This window comes from Stegostoma tigrinum, chromosome 47, assembly GCF_030684315.1.
Source record: "Stegostoma tigrinum isolate sSteTig4 chromosome 47, sSteTig4.hap1, whole genome shotgun sequence".
NCBI lineage: Eukaryota > Metazoa > Chordata > Chondrichthyes > Orectolobiformes > Stegostomatidae > Stegostoma > Stegostoma tigrinum.
The window spans coordinates 5,698,249-5,722,698 of NC_081400.1; the positions used below are offsets into that span (position 1 = coordinate 5,698,249).

At 53.4% G+C, this 24,450-nt stretch overlaps 1 protein-coding gene across 1 annotated transcript in view; it reads left to right on the forward strand.

The window, feature by feature from the left end:
• The window catches only part of hormad1 (HORMA domain containing 1), a 49,329-nt gene extending 38,366 nt beyond the window's left edge, over positions 1-10,963 (forward strand). Inside the window, exons 13-15 of the mRNA XM_059643033.1 lie at positions 7,536-7,619; positions 9,464-9,565; positions 10,874-10,963. Coding sequence (XP_059499016.1) covers positions 7,536-7,619; positions 9,464-9,565; positions 10,874-10,963 — 276 coding nt within the window. The remainder of the gene's footprint in view (positions 1-7,535; positions 7,620-9,463; positions 9,566-10,873) is intronic.
• Positions 10,964-24,450: the final 13,487 nt, after the last annotated feature.

Below are 24,450 nucleotides of genomic sequence, written 5' to 3' on the forward strand. Positions count from 1 at the left end.
TGAGACACGACCTGCCCTTGACGAATCCATGCTGACTGTCTCCAATCAAATTGTTGCTTGTTGGATGATTATAAATCTTATCTCTTATAATCCTTTCCAAAACTTTTCCTGCAACAGAATAAGGCTCACTGGTCTATAATTACCTGGCTCATTCCTACTGCCCCTCTTGGACAAGGGCACAACATTTGCAACCCTCCATTCCTCTGGTACTAAACCTGTAGACAATGACGACTCAAAGATCAAAGCTAAAGGCTCCGCCACCTCCTCCCTAGCTTCCCAGAGAATCCCCGGAAAAATCATATCCGGCCCAGGGGATTTATCTACCTTTACACCTTCTAGAATTGATAACACCTCCTCCTTACTAACCTCAATCCTTTTAATTCTAGAAGCCCGTAACTCAGTTTTCTCCTCTACAATATTCTCCTTTTCCTGAGTGAAAACAGAAGTGAAATATTTGTTTAGGACCTCTACAATCTCCACAGTGTCCCCACACAACTTCCCACTTCTGTCTTTGACTGGCCCTATTCCTACCCTAGTCATCCTCTTATTCCTCACATACCTATAGAAAGCTTTAGGGTTCTCCTTTATTCTACCTGCTAATATCTGTTCATGTCCCCTCCTTGCTTTCCTTAGCTCACTCTTTAAATCCTTCCTAGCTAATCTGTAACTCTCCATCGCCTCATCTGAACCATCTCGTCTCATCGTCACATAAGCCTCCCTCTTCCGCTTATCAAGAGATACAATTTCTTACGGTTCCCATACCTTATCACTTCCTCCCTGCCTGACAGGGACATACCTATCGAGGACTATCGATACCTATTGATGCAGCAGAGAAAGCATCCCGTCTGGATGTACCATGGCTTGGTACGGCAACTGCTTTGCCCAGGATTGTAAGAAACTACGGACAGGTGTGAACACAGCCCAGTCCATCACAGAAGCCAACCTTCCACCCATTGATAATAAAATGTGAGGCTGGATGAACACAGCAGGCCCAGCAGCATCTCAGGAGCACAAAAGCTGACGTTTCGGGCCTAGACCCTTCATCAGAGAGGGGGATGGGGTGAGGGTTCTGGAATAAATAGGGAGAGAGGGGGAGGCGGACTGAAGATGGAGTGAAAAGAAGATAGGTGGAGAGGAGAGTATAGCTGGGGAGGTAGGGAGGGGATAGGTCAGTCCAGGGAAGACGGACAGTTCAAGGAGGTGGGATGAGATTAGTAGGTAGGAGATGGAGGTGCGGCTTGAGGTGGGAGGAAGGGATGGGTGAGAGGAAGAACAGGTTAGGGAGGCAGAGACAGGTTGGACTGGTTTTGGGATGCAGTGGGTGGAGGGGAAGAGCTGGGCTGGTTGTGTGGTGCAGTGGGGGGAGGGGACGAACTGGGCTGGTTTTGGGATGCGGTGGGGGAAGGGGAGATTTTGAAGCTGGTGAAGTCCACATTGATACCATTGGGCTGCAGGGTTCCCAAGCAGAATATGAGTTGCTGTTCCTGCAACCTTCGGGTGGCATCATTGTGGCACTGCAGGAGGCCCATGATGGACGTGTCATCTAAAGAATGGGAGGGGGAGTGGAAATGGTTTGCGACTGGGAGGTGCAGTTGTTTATTGCGAACCGAGCGGAGGTGTTCTGCAAAGCGGTCCCCAAGCCTCCACTTGGTTTCCCCAATGTAGAGGAAGCCACACCGGGTACAGTGGATGCAGTATACCACATTGGCAGATGTGCAGGTGAACCTCTGCTTAATATGGAAAGTCATCTTGGGGCCTGGGATAGGGTTGAGGGAGGAGGTGTGGGTGCAAGTGTAGCATTTCCTGCGGTTGCAGGGGAAGGTGCCGGGTGTGGTGGGGTTGGAGGGCAGTGTGGAGCGAACAAGGGAGTCACGGAGAGAGTGGTCTCTCCGGAAAGCAGACAGGGGTGGGGATGGAAAAATGTCTTGGGTGGTGGGGTTGGATTGTAGATGGCGGAAGTGTCGGAGGATGATGCGTTGTATCCGGAGGTTGGTAGGGTGGTGTGTGAGCACGAGGGGGATCCTCTAGGGGCGGTTGTGGTGGGGGTGGGGTGTGAGGGATGTGTTGCGGGAAATACAGGAGACGCGATCAAGGGCGTTCTCGACCACTGCGGAGGGTAAGTTGCGGTCCTTGAAGAACTTGGACATCTGGGATGTGCGGGAGTGGAATGCCTCATCGTGGGAGCAGATGCGGCGGAGGCGGAGGAATTGGGAATAGGGGATGGAATTTTTGCAGGAGGGTGGGTGGGAGGAGGTGTATTCTAGGTAGCTGTGGGAGTCGGTGGGCTTGAAATAGACATCAGTTACATGCTGGTTGCCTGAGATGGAGACTGAGAGGTCCAGGAAGGTGAGGGATGTGCTGGAGATGGCCCAGGTGAACTGAAGGTTGGGGTGGAAGGTGTTGGTGAAGTGGATGAACTGTTTGAGCTCCTCTGGGGAGCAAGAGGCGGCGCCGATACAGTCATCAATGTACCGGAGGAAGAGGTGGGGTTTGGGGCCTGTGTAGGTGCGGAAGAGGGACTGTTCCACGTAACCTACAAAGAGGCAGGCATAGCTGGGGCCCATGCGGGTGCCCATGGCCACCCCCTTAGTCTGTAGGAAGTGGGAGGAATTGAAAGAGAAGTTGTTGAGTGTGAGGACGAGTTCGGCTAGGTGGATGAGAGTGTCGGTGGAGGGGGACTGGTCGGGCCTGCGGGACAGGAAGAAGCAGAGGGCCTTGAGGCCATCTGCATGCGGAATGCAGGTGTACCAACCCCACCACACCCGGCACCTTCCCCTGCAACCGCAGGAAATGCTACACTTGCCCCCACACCTCCTCCCTCACCCCTATCCCAGGCCCCAAGATGACATTCCACATTAAGCAGAGGTTCACCTGCACATCTGCCAATGTGGTATACTGCATCCACTGTACCCGGTGTGGCTTCCTCTACATTGGGGAAACCAAGTGGAGGCTTGGGGACCGCTTTGCAGAACACCTCCGCTCAGTTCGCAATAAACAACTGCACCTCCCAGTCGCAAACCATTTCCACTCCCCCTCCCATTCTCTAGATGACATGTCCATCATGGGCCTCCTGCACTGCCACAATGATGCCACCCGAAGGTTGCAGGAACAGCAACTCATATTCCGCCTGGGAACCCTGCAGCCCAATGGTATCAATGTGGACTTCACCAGCTTCAAAATCTTCCCTTCCCCCCACTGCATCCCTAAACCAGCCCAACCTGTCTCTGCCTCCCTAACCTGTTCTTCCTCTCACCCATCCCTTCCTCCTACCTCAAGCCACACCTCCATTTCCTACCTACTAACCTCATCCCACCTCCTTGACCTGTCCGTCTCCCCTGAACTGACCTATCCCCTCCCTACCACCCCAGCTATACTCTCCTCTCCACCTATCTTCTTTACTCTCCATCTTCGGTCCGCCTCCCCCTCTCTCCCTATTTATTCCAGAACCCTCACCCCATCCCCCTCTCTGATGAAGGGTCTAGGCCCGAAACGTCAGCTTTTGTGCTCCTGAGATGCTGCTGGGCCTGCTGTGTTCATCCAGCCTCACATTTTATTATCTTGGATTCTCCAGCATCTGCAGTTCCCATTATCACTTCCATCCATTGACTCCATCTACACTTCTCCCTGCCTCAGAACCGCAGCCAACGTCACCAAAGACCCCTCCCACCCCAGTTATACTCTCTTCTAACCTCTTCCATTGGGCAGAAGGTACAGAAGCTTAAACACACCGACCAACAGATTGCAGAACAGCTTCTACCCTGCTGTTTTTAGACTTCTGAGTGGACCGCTCAAATTTTAAATTTAATGTTGATCTTGCACTTTGTGCTCCTTCACTGTAGCTGTCACACTGTTTTCCTCGCTCTGTCCTATTATGCTAATGCACATTGTATGGTGTGATCTACCGGTACTGCATGCAAAACAAAGCTTTTTGCTGAACAGAGGTACATGTGAAACTAATACATCAAATTAAATTTAAAAACTATCTGCAAGGCAGGAGAGTGAGGGAGCACTCCCCCACTTTCCCTGGATGAGGGCAGCTCCACCAAACACTCGAGAAGCTCGATACCGCCCAGGGACAAAGCAGCCCCCACTTGGATTGGCACCACATCCACAAGCCCCCGCTCCCTCCGCCACCGACGCTCAGTCACAGCAGAGTGTCCCGTCTACAGAACACATTTCACTGTGGCTCTCTACACAGCATGACCCCCCCCCCCCCCCCCGCCAAACAGCAGATACATGGAAACACCAACCCCCTGCAAGATCCCCTCTGAGACCCCCCCGCCCCCTCACTCTCTCTCTCTCACACACACACACACACACACACACACACACACACAGTCCCGACCTGGAAATATACCAACCGTTCCTTCAGGGTCAAAATCCCAGAACTCCCTCCTTAAGGGCACTGTGCCCCGACACCACACGGAGCAGGAGGGCTGCAGCAGTTCAAGATGGCGGCTCACCCCCACCTTCTCGAGGTGGTGGGTGGAATTAGGAACTGGGATTTCACACAGTGCAATGACACAACAGTCGGAGTGAAGTCACCACCTTTTGGGATTCCGATCCGGCCAGCTTCCCTGACACAAATGCCACCATCTCACCCTGACACCCACCCTGTAACTGCTGGATAGGCTGACCAAGATCCACTCCCCAGCGCAATGCCAGTGGAGGTGACGCCAAACCCAGTTGGCCACCTCCTCCCTGGACTGTGTGACCGTACAAACCCCAGGCTGCTTGCCTGAGCCCGGCCATCCCTGATCAGTCGGGGCAGATGGCCCATGCTGAGCAAGTGAAAGGAAGCACATCAACATAACTGCCCTCCATGCTCCCTGGTTCTGAAGGGAGGCCTGGTCTAACCTCCCACCTCCTTGGGAGGGGTTTAGTATTTCTGATAGCTGCTGTGTAGCAGGTTTCGTAGACTCCCTACAGTGTGGAAACAGGCCATTCGGACCATCAGGTCCACACTGACCCTCCAAACAGCATTCCACCCAAACGCACCTTCCTACCCCATCCCTGTAACCCTGCATTTCTCACAGCCAATCCACCCTAACCTGCACATCCCTGGGCACTACGGGACAATTTAGCACGGCCAATCCCACCCTAACCCGCACATCCCTGGGCACTACGGGACAATTTAGCATGGCCAACCCATCCTAATCTGCACATCCCTGGGCGCTACAGGACAATTTAGCACGGTCAATCCACCCTAACCCGCACATTCCTGGGCACTACGGGACAATTTAGCATGGCCAATGCACCCTAACCCACACATCCCTGGGCACTACAGGACAATTTACTACGGCCAATCCACCCTAACCCGCACATCTCTGGGCACTACGGGACAATTTAGCACGGCCAATCCACCCTAACCCGCACATCCCTGGGCACTACGGGACAATTTAACACGGCCAATCCACCCTAACCCGCACATCCCTGGGCACTACAGGACAATTTAGCACGGCCAACCCACCCTAACCCGCACATCCCTGGGCACTACGGGACAATTTAGCACGGCCAATCCACCCTAACCCGCACATCCCTGGGCACTACGGGACAATTTAGCACGGCCAATCCACCCTAACCCACACATCCCTGGGCACTACGGGACAATTTAGCACGGCCAACCCACCCTAACCCGCACATCTCTGGGCACTACAGGTCAATTTAGCATGGCCAAGCCACCCTAACCCGCACATCCCTGGGCACTACGGGACAATTTAGCATGGCCAATCCTCCCTAACCCGCACATCCCTGGGCACTACGGGACAATTTAGCACGGCCAATCCTCCCTAACCCGCACATCCCTGGGCACTACGGAACAATTTAGCACGGCCAACCCACCCTAACCCGCACATCTTTGGACTGTGGGAGGAAACCACGCAGACGCAAGGAGAATGTGCAAACTCCACACAGACAGCCACCCGAGGGTGGGATTGAACCCGGAATTCTATGAGCACTGTGACACTGGGTATGGGAAACAGCGAGGGCATTTTTTAACTGAGTACGTAGAGCCTTTGACAGGGAGACTGCTGAGAAACACACTTGCAAAGCAGCAAACAAATATGTGGGAGTGTAATAAGATGTGCTTTTATATTGGAACTGGTAATGAATAGTAACTAAAAGGCGTAGTGTTTTGTTAAGTACGTCGATAGACTTAAAATTATTGCCAATTGTTTTTCAGTTTATATTGTAACTGTGTTGCACAAATGAAGTGAGTTTTGCTTAAAGCCTAGCAGTTTGACCAATCAAGTCACACAGAGTCATACAGCACCAAAACAGACCCTTCGGTCCAACCATTCCATAATCCCAAACTAAACCTGTCCTACCTGCCTGCTCCTGGCCCATACCCCTCCAAACCTTTCCCATTCATGTACTGATCCAAAGTTCTTTTAAACGTTGTAATTGTACTTGCATCCATCGCTTCTTCTGGAAGTTCATTCCACGCACAAACCTCCCTGTGTGTGAAAAATTTGCCCCTCATGTATTTTTTCAATTTCCCTCCTCCCCTTAAAGAAGGTCAAACTTCTATAAGGTCGTCTCCCACCTCCAACACTGCAGTGAAAAAGTCCCCGGCCATCCAGCCTTTCTTTATAACCGAAACCTTCCATTCCCGGCCATATCTCGGTAAATCTCTTCTGAGCCCTTTCCACTTTAATCATGTCGTTCCTATAATAGGGTGACCAAAACGGGACACAGTGCTCCAGAAGAGGCCTCACCAACGTCCTCTACAACCTCAATGGCCCCAACTTCTAGACTCAAAGGTCTGAGCAATGAAGGCAAATGTGCTAAACACCTTCTTAACCTCCCCCTGTCTACCTGTGACACAAACTTCAAAGAATTATGTACTTGAACCCCTAGATCTCTCTGTTCTACAACACTACCCAAGGCCCTACCATTAATTATACGTCTGGAACGCAGTGCAGTTAAATAAGTTAAAAGTTAGGGTGTAGGCTATCTCCTTGATGCATTTTGAGGGGATTTGGTCTGGTCCATAACAGTAAGGTCATTCTTTTATTAGTTTGTCCCATAAAAACTTCATAGTGCCCTGAAAGTGGAGTCGCAGGTAGACAGGGCAGTGAAGAACGTATTTGGTACGCTGGCCTTTATTGGTCAGTGTATTGAGTATAGGGAGTTGGGAGGGCCATGTTGCGGCTGTTAGGCCACTATTGGAATACTGTGTTCAATTCTGGTCTCACTCCTGTGGGAAAGATGTTGTGAAACTTGAAAGGGTTCGGAAAAGATGTTACTGGGGTTGGAGGTCTCAACCTATAGGGACAGCTAGGGCTGTTTTCCCTGGAGCGTCAGGGAACAGGAGTGCCAGGTTGAACATAGCTATTTGTATTGCTGCATACTATGAATTAATCTATAACTGGGAAAGCTACTAATATCTAGTTTTTTTGATTGAACATGTATCTCTCTCCCTCTCTCAGTGTACAACTTGCTGTCTCTCTCTCTCTCTCTCTCTCTCTCTCTCTCTAATTTAAAGTGATTTCAAAAAAATATTCAAACTGTCAATGCTTTCTCCCCTCTGGCAGATGGAGAATTTGGTGAACAGGACGTCGGATATGAAGTTATCAGGAAAGAGAACACGAAGTGGGAGGCTTTTCGAAATGAAGTCTGTGAGTACCTGGAGCTTTAGAAGTTCTTAATAACTTTGTCCCAGGGTGTAGACATCCCTGGCAAGGCCAGCATTTGTTGCACACCCCTAATTGCCCCTGAGAAGTTGGTTGTGAGCTGGCCTCTAGGACTACCCCAGTCCTTGTGAGTAAAGATTACCTGCAGTACCATGAAGGAGAGGGTTCCAGCATTTCACCCAGTGACACTGAAGGAATGCCTGTCATCGCTTCAGGTTGGGGTGCTGTATGCGCATGTGGCTCCAAGGCGGATTTGCAGCGTTGCTGTGTGTCTGCTGCCCTTCAGTTTACAGATGGTAGTGATTGCGGATTGGAAAGTGCTGCTGGTGGAGCTTTGGGGAGTCATACAGCACAGAAATAGACTTTTAAGTCCAGTTTTATCCGCGCCAACCAGACATACCATTCTGACCTAGTCCCATTTGGCCCCTATCCCTCTAAATTCTTCCTGTCCATGTCCCCATCCAGATGCCTTTTAAATGTTGTAGCTGTACCAGCTCCCACCCACTTCCTCTGCCAGCTCATTCCATACACACACCACCCTCTGCGTGAAAAAGTTGACCCTTAGGTTCTTTTCAACCCTGTCCCCTCTCAACTTAAACCTATGCCCCTCTAGTTTTGGACTCCCCAAACCCTAGGAAAAAGACCTTGTCTATCCCTCCTACCCCACGCCCCTCATGATTTTATAAACTTCTAAAAAGTCACCCCCTCAGCCTCCAATGCTCCAGGGAAAACAGCCCCAGCCTCTCCCTGTAGTTCAAACCATCTGACCCCGGCAACATCTTTTCTGAACCCTTTCGAGTTTCTCAACACCTTTCCTAAAGCAGGGAACACAGAATTAAACGCAGTATTCCAAAAGTGGCCTCACCAATAGGAGTCGTCTACACGCGAAACATTAACTTATTCTCTCTCTCCAGGGACGCCGCTGTGACCCGCTGTGATCTCATGTACAGCTACAAAATGGTCTCCCAACTCCTGTACTCAGTGTTATGACCGATGAACATAAAACATAGAACAGTACAGCACAGTACAGGCCCTTCGGCCCACGATTTTGTGTCAACCTATTATCCCACTAAGATAAATCTACCCTGCGCACGCTACATTTTACTATCCACCATGCGCCTATCCAAGAGTCGCTTAAAAGTCACTAAAGTATCTGACTCCACTACCACTGCCGGCAGCGCATTCCACATGCCCACCACTCTCTGTGTGAAGCATATCTGCCCGTTTCATGCTGGCCTCAGTAATGTCAAAGTCGTAATGTGAAGACAAGCATGCCAAACATCATCTTTACCACCTTGTCTATCAGTGACTCCAATTCCGAGCAACTATGCACCTACACCCATGGGTCTCTTTGTTCGGCTACACTCCCCAGGGCCCTACCATTGAGTGTATAGGCCTCGAATGGCCTCTTCCTGCCCTGGAGGGATTCAATGATAATACCCCACTAGGCCACTGCCTCCCCCGAGAACTTTCTCAGTGGTACTGAAGGCAGTCCTTAACCCTTTCAGTCAACAGCAGGCAAAAGGGCCAGAAGGTGAGGGTGGAGAGAGGAGGGGAATTAGTTTGTTGACGCAGTGAGCCTGAAAGGAACCAGATTCGACATGAGCTTTCAAAAGGGGGTAGGGCTCCGTGTTTTTGGTGGGGCACGAGGGTGAGCGAGAGAGCACCTTCAAAGAGCCGGCACAGGCACCAGCGGGCCGAACAGCCTCCTCCTCGTCCTCTGCTCCCGGAGGCTACAGGAGAGGGAGGGCGAGCAAAAGGAAGGGACCGTGACGGTATGGCGGGGAAGAATGTTCCTACAGCATACTGGTTCTCTGATTCGATTCAAGGAAGGAGCAGTGCTGGTGGGTAGCGAAGAGAAGAAACCATGCGAGAGCTCCCAGAGAAAGGCAGCAGGCAAGAAGAGAAGCTGTTCAGAACGGGATAAACCGGTGAGTTAGACCCCCAACTGGGAAACCATTGTGTTCCCATGGGCTTTGGGGGAGCAGCTCTCTGGCTCCAAGAGGCCGCTGATGTGAAACTGCTCCGAGATAGTAGAAACTGCCCAGTGCTGGAGTCCAAGATAACACAGTGTCGAGCTGGAGGGACACAGCAGGCCAGGCAGCATCAGAGGAAGCAGGAGAGCTCATGTTTCTGAAGAAGGGACCCCACCCGAAATGTCAGCTTTCCTACTTCCTCTGATGCTGCCCAGCCTGCTGTGTTCCTCCAACTCTACACTGTGTGAGAGGAGATAATGGGAACTGCAGATGCTGGAGACTCTGAGATAACAAAGTGTGAAGCTGGATGAACACAGCAGGCCAAGCAGCACCTTAGGAGCACAAAAGCTGACGTTTCAGGCCTCGACCCTTCATCAGCCTTCATCTCCGATGAAGAGTCTAGGCCCGAAACGTCAGCTTTTGTGCTCCTAAGATGCTGCTTGGCCTGCTGTGTTCACCCAGCTTCACATTTTGTTATCTCTACACTGTGTGAAACTACTGACCGAGACTGTTTCTGACCTACCTCCTGCTCTGTCACTGTTTGGTTCCCTCCTATCCAAATCCTGGCTCCCCAGAGCTCTACCATGAAATATATAGACCTCTTCCTGCCCTGGACGGATTCAATGATAACCAGACTAGGGCCACTGCCTCCCCCTGAGAATGTATTCGGTGGCACTGACAGCAGTCCTTAACCCTTTCAGTCACACAAACAGTCAAAAGGACCAGAAGGTGTGAGGGAGAGAGGAGGGGAATTAGTTTGTTGACAGAGTGAGCCTGAAAGGAACCAGATTCGACATGAGCTTTCAAAAGGGGGTAAGATTTGCAGGCTCCATGTTTTTAGTGGGGCATGAGAAAGCGACAGCAGCAGCGATCCGTCCCCTCCGACCCCCTTGGCCCGACCTTTCATGCTTCTGGCAGAAAGGTGAGTTTTGTTGCGCGGGGAGTGCAGTGATCGGACTCGACCCTTACCCCTTGGCCCTCTGCTTTGGTGGGCCGGCTGCCATGGCCCCTCCCTCGGACCAGCAGAAAACGTGGGCGTTATGGCTAGGCGAGGAGGGCGCTACACAAATGGCAGGCCTTCCCTGGACAGACCTTTTGGCCTCCGTTTGCAGGATCTCGCCTGCGCACGCGCCATTGGCTCCCGCGAGTCCCGGGGTCTCTGACTTTCGGGGAAGTGGCGAGGTGGGAAGAGGTGGATGTCACCAATCCTCTGTAACGTTCCTCCCCACTTCTGCACCCCCCCCCCCCCCCACCACCGACTAGATTTACCAATTCGAGGTTCCCTGCAGCCAGGATGAAATCTCCAGCCGGAAACGCAAGAAATTCAGCGAGCCGAAGGACCGGTTCCGTTAAGAGTATAAGTCACGGCCTTCTGCGGTGATATGGCTTTCTTACATCTCCTCGCACCCCCTACCCCTGTGGCTTTCAGTCCTTGGATCCTCTGTTTTTGGTTCCGCGCAGGCAGCAGCCTCTTGAAAGTTTCCATCTGTTGTCACCCTGGAGCTGCCTTCCCCCGCACTCCTGCCAATGTCGGGACATTCGGATCTTGCACAAGCGGGCTCTACCCTTGCCCGCACTGCCCCGCTTCCCGGAGGGCTCCCTCACAAGGCACTGCCAGAGCCCAGAGCTTTCGGAGATCGATCAGCCCCTATCCACCCCCCCCATCCGCCAGACCGACACTGTTCACATCCGTCGTGGAGCGTGAGAAATTACTGATCTTCCTACCCCTGCCCTTTAATAGTTTTCCCGTTAGAATCAAGTGTCTCAGGAACCTCACACAGAAGCGAGTCGTTCGGCCCATCGTGCCTTGGCTAGCTGTTGAAGATTTGCATCTAATGGGTCCTAACCCTATCCCCTTCCATCCCTCCACCCGCCTTGTTTTTCTTCCCCCATTGATCCACGAGGTTCTCATTTTCAAGTAGCTAACTCAAGGGGAATGATGGCATGGAATGGTGCACACACACACACACACATGCAACACATACACACACACGACACACATCGTACACACAACACATATCCATATGCATAACACAAGCACATACATAACACACATACACATATGCATAACACAAACACATACACACAACACAGATTCACACACAGACATACATGCACACAGACAGGCGTACACACATGCACACAGACACAAAACAGACAAGCACACAGACACATGCACACAACACACACATATACACACAGACACACTCTCATACACATATACTCACAGACACACTCTTACATACATGCGCATATACACACAGACACACACACACACACATGCACATATACACAGACACTCTCACACACATGCAAACAGGCACAAGCACAGAGACGCACAGAAACAGGCACATACCCACACAGGAATATGGGAAACAGGCAGCCCGCTCTGATGATCATTCAGATCAGGGCTGCTCTTCGATCTCACCTGTGTTTTCCTGCGCTATCCTACAGTTCCCGCAGTGCCCAAGAATGCACCAATCCCGTTCCTGAGCATCCAAACCGCTCCGGGGCAGCGAATTCTGAAAACTCCTAGCCCCTCCATGTGAAGCAACGTCTCATCACTTCGGTCTGAAATGGCTGTCTGTGAATCCCTAACACCTCACCCCTTACCCTGAAATTGTCCTGCTCCCTCCCAGTTGTAGACCCTCCAGCCTGGCTCGAGGGAACAGCCTGTTGCCATCATGCTCATCCAGCCCTGTCTGCATCCGATACATTTCAATGGGTTTCCCTCTCATTCTTCCAAACTTGGGAGGGGGTTAAATCTGTACTGTTCCCAGCTCTGATTTCTGTACTGTTTTATTTCTTGATCTGTAGTGTCATGGACCAAATCCCCTCAAAGTAGCACAGACTGGACCCTAAATTTTTAAAGGCAAGTGTTGCGTCCTGGGCACAATTCAGTTGGCCAAACTACCAGCCTTGAAGTAAAACACACTTTATTAATGCAGTATAGTTAACACACGCAAAGGAAAGAATTGGAATAACTTAACAGAATAATGGATTATTTAACCACTAAATAGTTATTATCCCAATACATAAACACACCCTTGGCAAAGACAAATTCAGTAAAACGGATTCTCTCACACACATTCCAGCAGCAGGAAGAGAATCACAGTTTTTGGCCATAACAGAGAGAGGAATAAGAGCTTCCACACCCAGCTTTGAGCAAGTGCCGAAAGCTAAAACAGAAGGTTTCCCCTTGCTGCTGTTGTAGGTAGTGGTAAGGTTGTGTGTGAGAGAGTGAGTGTGTGTGACTCTGTGTGAGAGTGAGTGTGTGTGTCTGTATGAGCAAGTGAGTGTGTTTGTGTGTGTGAGCATTTGTGTGTGTGAGTGTGAGCAATTGAGTGTGTGTGTGAGCAATTGAGTGTGTGTATGAGTGAGTGTGAGCAATTGTGTGAGTGTGAGAGAGAGTGTGTGTGCATGTATGTGAGTGTCAGAGAGTGTATGTGTGTGTGTGAGTGTAAGTGTGTGACTTCTGTGTGTGTTTGAGTGTGTGTCAGTTGGTGAGTGAGTACGTGAGTGGGTTAACATAAATCAGAGTTAACACTTCAGGTCCAGTGACCCTTCTGCAGAATGTGAAACGCTAACTCTCTCCGTGGATGCTGCCAGACCTGCTGAAGCTTTTCAGCAACTACTGTTCGGTTTTTACGTTTGAAGTTCTGCTTTTTAATCAGCACCTGGTTTCTTGCCAGGATGTGCAGAACCTGTTCCTCTGTCCTGATGCTGCTGCGGACCACGCAACTGGATACTCTCCCTCCCACAGCAAGTTCCTCCCCAGGCCTCAGCTGATATCCCAAAGCCTGGCACCTGGCAGGCAGTGCCATGGCCGGGGTACCGCCCCTGCCCGATATGACCCTGACTAACACTCCACTCCTCATCTGTCCCCACCTGCAACTCAGATTCGGGCAGTTAGCTTGTGCACCCTGCTCACAGCCAACTCGGCAAAGAAAAACCTCATTTCTGTTCGACAGTTGCAAAGGAAGAGGCTCTCTACAATGGGCTGAATGGCCTACACTGCAGTAATTTGTGAGCTGCTACACCAGTCACCTTTCCCCATGAGTCTATTCTTCCACTCTCAGCCTTCGGGGAGACCAGTTCTAAATATTTTGTGACTTCAGACTTTAATAAATTCTGTTAAAATCTCACCTCTTCGGGTCATCACTCAGAACTTCCAGCCAAGGGATGTCACAGCTTTTCCTGGATGTTTCCTCTCATCATGTTTGTTGCCTCGCGGCTTGGTGGATATAACTCACTCGTGTCCCGTGAGTGAGAGGGTTCTGTATTCAGGCCCCCTGCAGAGAGCTGAGCTTATTGTCCAGTGTGGAGGGAGTGGGCACTGTCGGAGGGTCAGTGCTGAGGGAGCAGGCACTGTCGGAGGGTCAGGGCCGAGGGAGCGGTCGCTGTCGGAGGGTCAGGGCTGAGGGAGCGGGCGCTGTCGGAGGGTCAGTGCTGAGGGAGCGGGCGCTGTCAGAGGGTCAGGGCCAAGGGAGCAGGCGCTGGTGGACGGTTGGCACCGAGGGAGCAGGCACTGTCGGAGGGTCAGCGCCGAGGGAGCGGGCACTGTCGGAGGGTCAGTGCTGAAGGAGCAGGCAGTGTCAGAGGGTCAGTGCTGAGTGAACGGGTGCTGTCAGAGGGTCAGTGCTAGGGAGCGGGCACTGTCGCAGGCTCAGTGCCAAGGGAGCGGGCACTGTCAGAGGGTCAGCGCCGAGGGAGCGGGCACTTTCGGAACGTCAGTGCCGAGGGAGTGGGCGCTTTCGGAAGGTCAGGGCTGATGGAGCGGGCGCTGTCGGAGGGTCAGTGCTGAGGGAGTGGGCGCTCTCGGAGGGTCAGTGCTGAGGGAGTGGGCACTGTCGCAGCCTCAGTGCCGAGGGAGCGGGCGCTGTCGGAGGGTCAGCGTCGAGGGAGTGGGCACTTTCGGAAGGTCAGGGCTGAGGGAGTGGGCACTGTCTGTGGTGCCATGTTTCAGATGAGATGTTACATTGAGGCCCGGTCTGCCCTCTCAGGTGATTATTGGAGATTCCATGGTCTCTGTTGTTTGCCAGCAAACTGAGACGTATCATTGAACATGATGTGGAAGAGATGATCCAGGTCCTTAAGACGTTGCTGTTATGGGAGCTTGCTGTACGCAGATGTCTGCAGTTTTTCCTGTGACTGTACCTCAACATGTTACTGGTTGTGAGGATGTCCTCAGGTGGCAAGAGGCACTACTGTCTCTTTTCACGTGAACACAAGGGATGAGTGCTAAAGTGGCAACCCTGGCATGTACATACCCTGTTTGGTACAGACACTGGGTCTATTTGTGCCAGGACCGGAGATAGGTAAAGCCGGTCGCCTTGTCACTTTTGGAAGTTCTGCGAGGAGAATTAAAGCTTGCGCAGAAAATTTGTTTTCCAACCACTGGGCACTTTGCTTGCTTCCTAATCAATATTAGAGGGATCTAACCCTACGAGGTAGAGAGAAGTGCAGATGCTGGAGTCAGAGACAACACAACCCTTTCTTTCAGCAGTGAACATGATGGTTTCCAATGCCCATAAGTTCAATCAACGTGTTCTACTTGTCTGATGGATGGATCCCAAATGGCCTTTCTCTTCCCAGCATTGAACTAAAGCCTGAGCAAATTTTCTATCCGGCTGCAGTATCAACAACAACAGGGTCGATTGGGGAGCATCCCCCCCGATTGAGAATGTGATTGAATTTCAGCCCCCAGAGATGTGAAGGACCATGCGTTGAATGGCCTGGTCAAGGAGACTGGTTTTAAGGAGCCTCTTCGAGGGGGTTTGGGGTGGGGCGGGGTGCGGGAGAGCTGGACAGGTTTAGGAGAGGAATTCCAGACCTCAGAACCCCCTCCCACAGCAACAGAAAGGACGGGCCCCCAACAGCACAGCGATGGGAACCCAGGGGGTGGGGGCGAGATGCTCAAGGACGGGAGGAGAGCAGAGAACTCTTGGACGTGACAGAGATAGGGAGGGAGTGTAGGGGCTGGGGGTGACAGAGACAAGGAGGGGGTGTAGGGGCTGGAAGTGACATAAGGAGGGGGTGTAGGGGCTGACAGATAGGGACGGGGTGTAGGGGCTGGAGGTGACAGAGATAAGGAGGGGGTGTAGGGGCTGGAAGTGACATAAGGAGGGGGTGTAGGGGCTGACAGATAGGGACGGGGTGTAGGGGCTGGAGGTGACAGATAAGGAGGGGGTGTAGGGGCTGGAGGTGACAGAGATAAGGAGGGGGTGTAGGGGCTGACAGATAGGGACGGGGTGTAGGGGCTGGAGGTGACAGAGATAAGGAGGGGGTGTAGGGGCTGACAGATAGGGACGGGGTGTAGGGGCTGGAGGTGACAGAGATAAGGAGGGGGTGTAGGGGCTGACAGATAGGGAGGGGGCTGGAGGGGGTGACAGAGATAGGGAGGGGTGTAGGGGGCTGGAGGGGGTGACAGGGATAGGGAGGGGGTGACAGAGGTAGGGGGCTGGAGGGGGTGACAGAGATAGGGAGGGGGTGACAGAAATAGGGAGGGGGTGTAGGGGGATGGAGGAGGTGACAGAGATAGGGAGGGGGCTGGAGGGGGTGACAGAGATAGGGAGGGGGCTGGAGGGGGTGACAGAGATAGGGAGGGGGTGTAGGGGGCTGGAGGGGGTGACAGAGATAGGGAGGGGTAACAGAGATGGGGAGGAGGTGGGAATTAAAAATACGTTCTAATGTGGTTAACGTTTCGGGACCAGGAACAGAAAAGTTCTGCGTTAACTCTGATTTATTTTGTTGTTCACAGATGCTGCTGAGCTTCTCTGTGTCCCTGACTGACAGCATCGGCAGACCTCTCCGGTTTTTTGTTCCAATGTGGTCGGTGGTGACAAGTTTAGCATAAATTCAGAGGTCTGTGTGTCAGTGCTGAGCAGATCTGTCCGTTCTGACATTGCTCCCACAGAGTACTCTGTCCTGAACATTACAAATTAGCAATCAGAAGGTTACCGACCACCCTAACCTGGGCCACAGAGATACAAGACCAGTTTGTGCCCAGCAACATGGTCAGGGTCACCCTGGGGAGGACAGACTCTCCTCAGAGAACACGCCTTTGGGACAACGCCAAGAATCAGAATTTACAATCACATCTGGGCCAGGTTTCAGCCCCCTTTCAAATTCAGGGATCTCCCATTCAGGACGGAAATGAGGAGCAATTACTTGCCTCCGGAGTCTGTGGAATTCTCTCGTCCGGAGAGCAGTGAGGGTCAGTGTAGGAACTGGGGCTGAACGGCCTCCTGTTCCTGTGTAACAGGCTCAGGGAGTGGGGCTGAACGGCCCCCTGTTCCTGTGTAACAGGCTCAGGGAGTGGGGCTGAACGGCCCCCTGTTCCTGTGTAACAGGCTCAGGGAGTGGGGCTGAACGGCCCCCTGTTCCTGTGTAACAGGCTCAGGGAGTGGGGCTGAACGGCCTCCTGTTCCTGTGTAACAGGCTCAGGGATTTGGGCTGAACGGCCCCCTGTTCCTGTGTAACAGGCTCAGGGAGTGGGGCTGAACGGCCCCCTGTTCCTGTGTAACAGGCTCAGGGAGTGGGGCTGAACGGCCCCCTGTTCCTGTGTAACAGGCTCAGGGAGTGGGGCTGAACGGCCCCCTGTTCCTGTGTAACAGGCTCAGGGAGTGGGGCTGAACGGCCCCCTGTTCCTGTGTAACAGGCTCAGGGAGTGGGGCTGAACGGCCCCCTGTTCCTGTGTAACAGGCTCAGGGAGTGGGGCTGAACGGCCCCCTGTTCCTGTGTAACAGGCTCAGGGAGTGGGGCTGAACGGCCCCCTGTTCCTGTGTAATAGGCTCAGGGAGTGGGGCTGAACGGCCCCCTGTTCCTGTGTAACAGGCTCAGGGAGTGGGGCTGAACGGCCTCCTGTTCCTGTGTAACAGGCTCAGGGATTTGGGCTGAACGGCCCCCTGTTCCTGTGTAACAGGCTCAGGGAGTCGGGCTGAACGGCCTCCTGTTCCTGTGTAGAAATACGAGGCGCCGAATGGCCTCCAGTTCCTGTGCTATAGGTAGAATGGCCAGCTGTTCGTGTGGGACAGGTAATGAGCCGATGGGCCGAATGGCCAGGTCGCCAACTTCCCTTAATCACGAGCTCCTGAGCCGATTAGCTGGTTACGCGGAAATGATCCGGCAGTTGATTGGTGAACGTGGACATCGGTCAGCCCCGTCTGTCCTGTACGATTGGTTCGTAAACCCGTCGATCGCAGAACTCTGCAATCTGATAGGCCGGGAACCTGTCGGTTTGCACTCAAAACGTGTCGTTTCGCCATGAGGTCCCGCCTACCCAGCGATTCCGATTGGTTACTATCCCTATTGGACGGCCCTGGTGTGAGCGGGCTGTGTTCTCGTTGGATCACGGTGTTTCCGTCATCGCTGAGACGCCCTCCTACGCAGCTTATTGGTGAGCGCTCACGCCAGTCATATACAAGCCCCGCGAATTCCCATCCCACCACGGACAACAGCGCTTAGTGATTGGACTGAACGTCCGTCACTGAACGTTAAGCCCGCCCCACGAGCTGTTTGAAGCCTTTGATTCGTGGGCACTGCCTGCTAAAAAAAGGCTGTGTTGTGATTGGTTGGAATCAACATCTGTCAAATTGCAGCCGGGTTTACGAACGGGTTGTTAGCAATGGCTGTCAGTCACGGGGTGGGTGGGATTAGTTTGGGGCAATTTGTGCTGGTTGGTTCGCCTTGTTGTCAGTCAGCATTGGGGGCGGGACGTAGTTGACGGATACTGGGCTTGATTGGCCGATAGTTCGCGGATGAAAAGTGGATGGCAAGCGTGGTTAATTAGGTCGATGTCGTTGTCAGCCAGGAAAGGGGTGGGCGCATAGTGCGTACGTGTGATTGGATTGGTCACCGTTTGATGGTCGTCGATAATTGGCCGTATCATCTGTCAATCCGCGAATGTTTGAATTTTATTGGCGCGGTTTGACACGGATCCGCCAATCAAGAAAGAAGGTGAGGATTGGAAGGCGGGAACACGTAGTGTTTTTACGTAACCGCTGACTAGAGCGGTGACCGAGGAAGCTGTTTGGACAGTAAACATGCCAATCATTGGAGAGGCGGGGATTGCGGCGCGTGGCTGAGAGATCATTGGTCAAACCATCAGCTATCTTGCGGGTCGATTAGTTAGATGCCTTATCAATCAATGAACGAGGCGGTGTAGTGCAAATGACCGGAAGATGATTGGTTATCGCTACAGTCAATCAGCCAAGGAGGCGGGGCCGCGATGTGCGACCGTCAACCAGTGAAGGCGGCGGGTAACGTGGTTTGGGAAGGAAAAGAGATTGATGAACGCCTCCGCCAGTCAACAAATAGGGTGGGTGCAGTGTGAAACAACAGCATGTGATTGGTTAGTGCGACCAACCATTGGCCAAAGGGCGTGGTCCGCTTTCAACATTCGATTGGTCACTGCGTCCATCCATCAGATGGCGGCGTTGTTCATAGGTCCTATTGGATATAATCTCCGTCCGTTGTTAGTGGGCGGGGTCATTTGTCAGGAACCCGGTGTCGATTGGTCGGCCCCGTGGCCAATGGCGGATCTGGTTGGAGGTGGGTCGGTAGTTGGTTTTGGAGCGGGGGGGGGTAGGATTTCGGGGTGTAAAGGGCTGAGCGGTCACATCCGGGAGCGGGAGAGAGAGAGCCCGATGTCGACCCTGACCCACAGGGTCCGTAGGCCCGAGGGGGCCCGGGGCCGGCAGGAGCCGGGCGGAGAGTCTCCCGAGCGGGACCGGGACCGGGACGAGGAGGCGGACGGAGACGCCAAGGAGCTGAGGCTGACCCTGATGGAGGAGGTGCTGCTGCTGGGCATCAAGGATCGAGAGGTCAGACCCTGGGGATCTATAGATCACTGGGCGGGTGGTGGTCAGTGGATCCCCGCGTCACTGCGATGGGGGGGGAGTGAGTGGATCCCCGCAACACTGCGATTGGGGGGGAGTGAGTGGATCCCCGCATCACTGCGATTGGGGGGGTGAGTGGATCCCCGCGTCACTGCGATTGAGTGGGAGTGAGTGGACCCCCGCGTCACTGCGATTGAGGGGGAGTGAGTGGATCCCCGCGTCACTGCGATTGGGGGGAGTGAGTGGATCCCCGCGTCACTGCGATTGAGTGGGAGTGAGTGGATCCCCGCGTCACTGCGATTGAGTGGGAGTGAGTGGACCCCCGCGTCACTGCGATTGAGGGGGAGTGAGTGGACCCCCGCGTCACTGCGATTGGGGGGAGTGAGTGGATCCCTGCGTCACTGCGATTGAGTGGGAGTGAGTGGATCCCCGCGTCACTGCGATTGGGGGGAGTGAGTGGATCCCCGCGTCACTGCGATTGGGGGGGTGAGTGGATCCCCGCGTCACTGCGATTGGGGGGTGTGAGTGGACCCCTGCGTCTCTGCGATTGGGGGGGGTGAGCGGATCCCCGCGCCACTGCGAGGGGGTGGTGAGCGGATCATTGAAAGGGGGTGGTGAGCGGATCCCCGCGCCACTGCGAGGGGGTGGTGAGCGGATCATTGCGAGGGGGTGGTGAGCGGATCCCCGCGCCACTGCGAGGGGGTGGTGAGCGGATCATTGCGAGGGGGTGGTGAGCGGATCCCCGCGCCACTGCGAGGGGGTGGTGAGCGGATCATTGCGAGGGGGTGGTGAGCGGATCCCCTCGCCACTGCGAGGGGGTGAGCGGATCCCTGCGAGGGGGTGGTGAGCAGATCCCCGCGCTACTGCGGGGGGGGGGTGAGCCAATCATTGCGAGGGGGTTGTGAGCGGATTCCCGCGCCACTGCGAGGGAGGAATCGGTGCGTCCTGGTGTCAGTGGATCTCCCTCACACCGTGAGGGTGTCAGTATCCCGATCCCTCAGCGCCGATCCTCCGACAGCTCCCACTCCCCTCAGCATTGAACTGATTCCAGCCTGGTTTTGCAAAGGTGGAATTATTGTGGGTGGATGAGGGATGCGAGGTTGGCTTACGCACATGAAAGAGGACGTAACCCTTAAGAACCAGTTTAACCTGAAGCTCAACAGTCTTTCTGTGCTTTTTCTTCACCTTAAGCTCTTTGTGACTCTCTGAGACCCATAAGAATCTTAGGAGACTTGACAGCGGAGATGTGGAAAGGTTGTTACCCCCCCCGCCCCGATCAGTGGTGCATCATCTCAGAGTAAGGGGCCACCCATTTTCTTCTCTCTACTGCAAAGAGGCTGCACCATTAAATATGTCCGAGGCTGAGACCTTCCATCAGTGAGGGAGTCGAGGGAAAAGGCAAGAGAGTGGGGTCGAGCCCTAATGAGATCCGCCACATTCTCACTGAATGGTGGGGCAGAACCCGACGGCTGCCTCACAAGCTTCGGAAGCTCCTTGAACACCAATGGCCTCGGTTCCTGGCAATGTGGGGGAAGAGAGGCAGAGAAGGTTAGGGATTGTATACACTGGGGCACAGAGGAATGAGGAGGGGAATCTCACAGAAACTTGCAAAACTCTAACAGGATGAGACAGGCTAAGCACAAGGAATGTTCCGGATGATGATGGGGTACTGGGGGACCATGGTCACGGTCTGAGAATAATATTTAAACCTTTTGAGCGCTCCCAACGAGGAGAAATTTCACCCAAATTGTGGTGAGGTTTCATCACAATTGAAGGTGGTTGAGGCCAAACTATTGTTTTCCAGAAGAAGGTGAACACACCTGTTGGACCTAAAGGGGTGAGGGGTGGGCCATGGTGAGACTAGGGCATGGAGTCCAGAGATCAGCTTGTGATCCATTGTTTCGGGACACTTTGGGAATACTGCGTTCAATCCTGGTCTCCCTGCTACAGGAAGGATGTTGTGAAAGGGTCAGGAAAGATTTACAGGGATGTCGGAGGGTTTGTGCTACAGGGAGAGGCTGGGGCTGTTTTCCCCGGAGCGTCGGAGGCTGAGGGGGACACCTTATAGAGGTTTATAAAACCATGAGGGGCATGGGTAGGGGGATAGACAAGGTCTTTTCTCCCCAGGGGTAGGGGGAGTCCAAAACTAGAGGGGCATAGGTTTAAGGTGAGAGGGGAAAGGGACCTGAAGGGCAACTTTTTCACAGAGGGTGGTGCGTGTATGGAAGGAGGAAGTGGGTGGGGGCTGGTACAGTTACAGCATTTAAAGGGAATCGGGATGGGGACGTGGATAGGAAGGGTTTAGAGGGATAGGGGGCTGAATGCTGGCAAATGGGACTGGATTAGTTTAGACACAAAAAATAGAAATAGCTGGAAGAGCTCAGCAGGTCTGGCAGCATCCATGGACAGTAATCAGAGTTATCATTTTGGGTTGAGTGACCCTTCGTTGGAACTATATTAGTTTAGGATACCTGGTAGGCATGGCTGTGTTGGACCGAAAGGCCTGTTTCCATGCTGGATATCTTTTTGATTCAGTGATAGGTGGAGAGGCTCACAGAACTGAATGGCCTCCCTCCTGTTTTGTTCAGAAACTGAGTGTCTCCTGTATTTTTCTCTGCAGACATTTGTCACTGTTCTCCTTGTGGTTGTCTGACATGCTGGCTGGGTAAATACACACACCCAACCTTGCACCCAGTTCCCGATTATCCTCCCGTATACCATCAGCAGGTTATTGTAAGCTGGCCCAACTATCGGTTACCAGGCAACCCTGTGGACTCGCTCCCACGACATGTGCTTAAACTGAGAGAGTCCTGTGCTCCTCACATTTAAGACAAAAAGAATCTGACCTCTTTTTGTTTCAGAGACAGGAGGAGCTGCGGACGCTGGAGAATCTAGCTGACGTTTCAGGCCTACACCCTTCATCAGAAATGGGGGGGAGGGTTGAGGAGCTCTGAAATAAATAGGGAGAGAGGGGTAGAGGTGGATAGAAGATCGATAGACCTCCTTTTGTAATGTTTTAATTTTTGAACTGAAACGTCATCTGGGTTTTCAGATACTTTACAGGGTTAGGAGCAGTTACCAGAATGACAGGACCGGTGGGGGACGGGGTCTGTCGCTGTGTAACACTGCGGCACGGTACCGGTGGGGGACGGGGTCTGTCGCGGTGTAACACTGGGGCACGGTACCGGTGGGAGACGGGGTCTCTTGCGGTGTAACACTGGGGCACGGTACCGGTGGGGGACAGGGTCTGTCGCGGTGTAACACTGGGGCACGGGGTCTGTCGCGGTGTAACACTGCGGCACGGTACTGGTGGGACGGGGTCTGTCGCGGTGTAACACGGGCTCGGTACCGGTGGGGGACGGGGTCTGTCGCGGTGTAACACTGGGGTACAGTACCGGTGGGGGACAGGGTCTGTCGCGGTGTAACACTGGGGCACAGCCTGCTCTCACAACCTTTATAACTAACATTAGCTGTTTCCCTGCTCGTTAGTATTGGAAGCCTGCAGAATGGGTCTAGGCCCGAAACATCAGCTTTTGTGCTCCTTTAGACGCTGCTTGGCTGGCTGTGTTCATCCAGCCCCACGCCTTGTTATCTCGGTGCCTCCCTGAAGTTTGCCGGTCACTGTAACCAGTCAAACCAGTTCCCGAGTGATCCACCTGTAACCGGTTTCAGGAACTTGGCTGATCCCTCCCTCCATCCCCGCCTCCTTCACCTGACACTATCCCATTTATCATTCCCACTGACTAATCCCCACCACCCCAACCTGCACCTATCTACCACCGTCCCACCTACCTACCCCCCCAAGCCCACCCTTCTTCATCCCCTCCCCAGTCCTGATGAAGGGTCGAGGCCAGAAACATTGACTCTCCTGCTTCCTTTGATGCTGCCTGACCTGCTGGGAGGGGGGGAGAGAGAGCAGGAGGGTGGGAGAGAAAGTTGAGAAAGTTGATCCTCCAGATCCACACCTTGTTATCTTAAGCAGTGAAATCCTCTGCTTCAGGCAGAAAGGAGCAGCTGGATTAAACTCTGCAGCCCCCACCCACAGGCATTGAGGGCTTCTGGGGGTGGGGTGGGGCTGAGGGTGAGGTGGGGGCATAGTGGGGAGCTGGCAGCCAAGGATTCACAACACTCATCACACACTGGGAATTCTCACTCCCCCCGACTTCATCTACCCCTCCCCCGTCACTCACCTTTTGCCCCCACCTTCTCGCCCCTTTCTTTCCCTCCACACCACCTGCTTGCTGTCTCTCCACCCGCCGTACTATCTCTCTCTCTGACCACCCCCTCCCATGCGCGCTCTCTTCTTTCCCCCCCCATACCCTCCCTCTCAATCCCACTTCCCCCCCCCAACTTACTCTCCCACCCTCCTTCTCTCTCTCTCTCTCTCTCTCTCTCTCTCTCTCTCTCTCTCTCTCTCTCTCTCTCTCCTCCCCCTCTCCCTCTCTCTCTCTCCCCCCTCCCCCCTCCAACTTTCTCTCTTCACCCCCCCGCATTATCTCTCTCTCCCTCTAGCCACCCCCTTGCGTGCGTGCTCTCTCTCCCCCCCCTCCCCTCCCCCCCCCAACTTTCTCTCTTCACCCCCCCACATTATCTCTCTCTCCCTCTAGCCCACCCCCTTGCGTGCGTGCGCTCTGTCCCCCTCCCCCTCTCCCTCTCTCTTGATCCGTCCTCCTGTTATTGCCTGACTGTGATGTTGTTTCTGGTAACCTGGGCTGTGCCCACTGGGTGGGAATGACCCAGGAGAGGAGCAAAATAGACTGAGGATACAGGAAGAGCTGTATCTCTCCCAGCAAGACCCTATGTTGTGTGTTCGGGCAGCTCCCTTCACACATCACCGTGCTTTCGTCAGTAACGATCTGTTAGCTTTCCCTGTGCAATGGGCACTGAGCTGTGCTTAAAAAAAGGCTCACACCCACCCAGTAGAAGTTTAGCAAATATTTCCCAGGCTGGTAAGGTCAGTTCAAAGGAATTTAAACAGTGCAAGAGATAAGACCTTTGAAC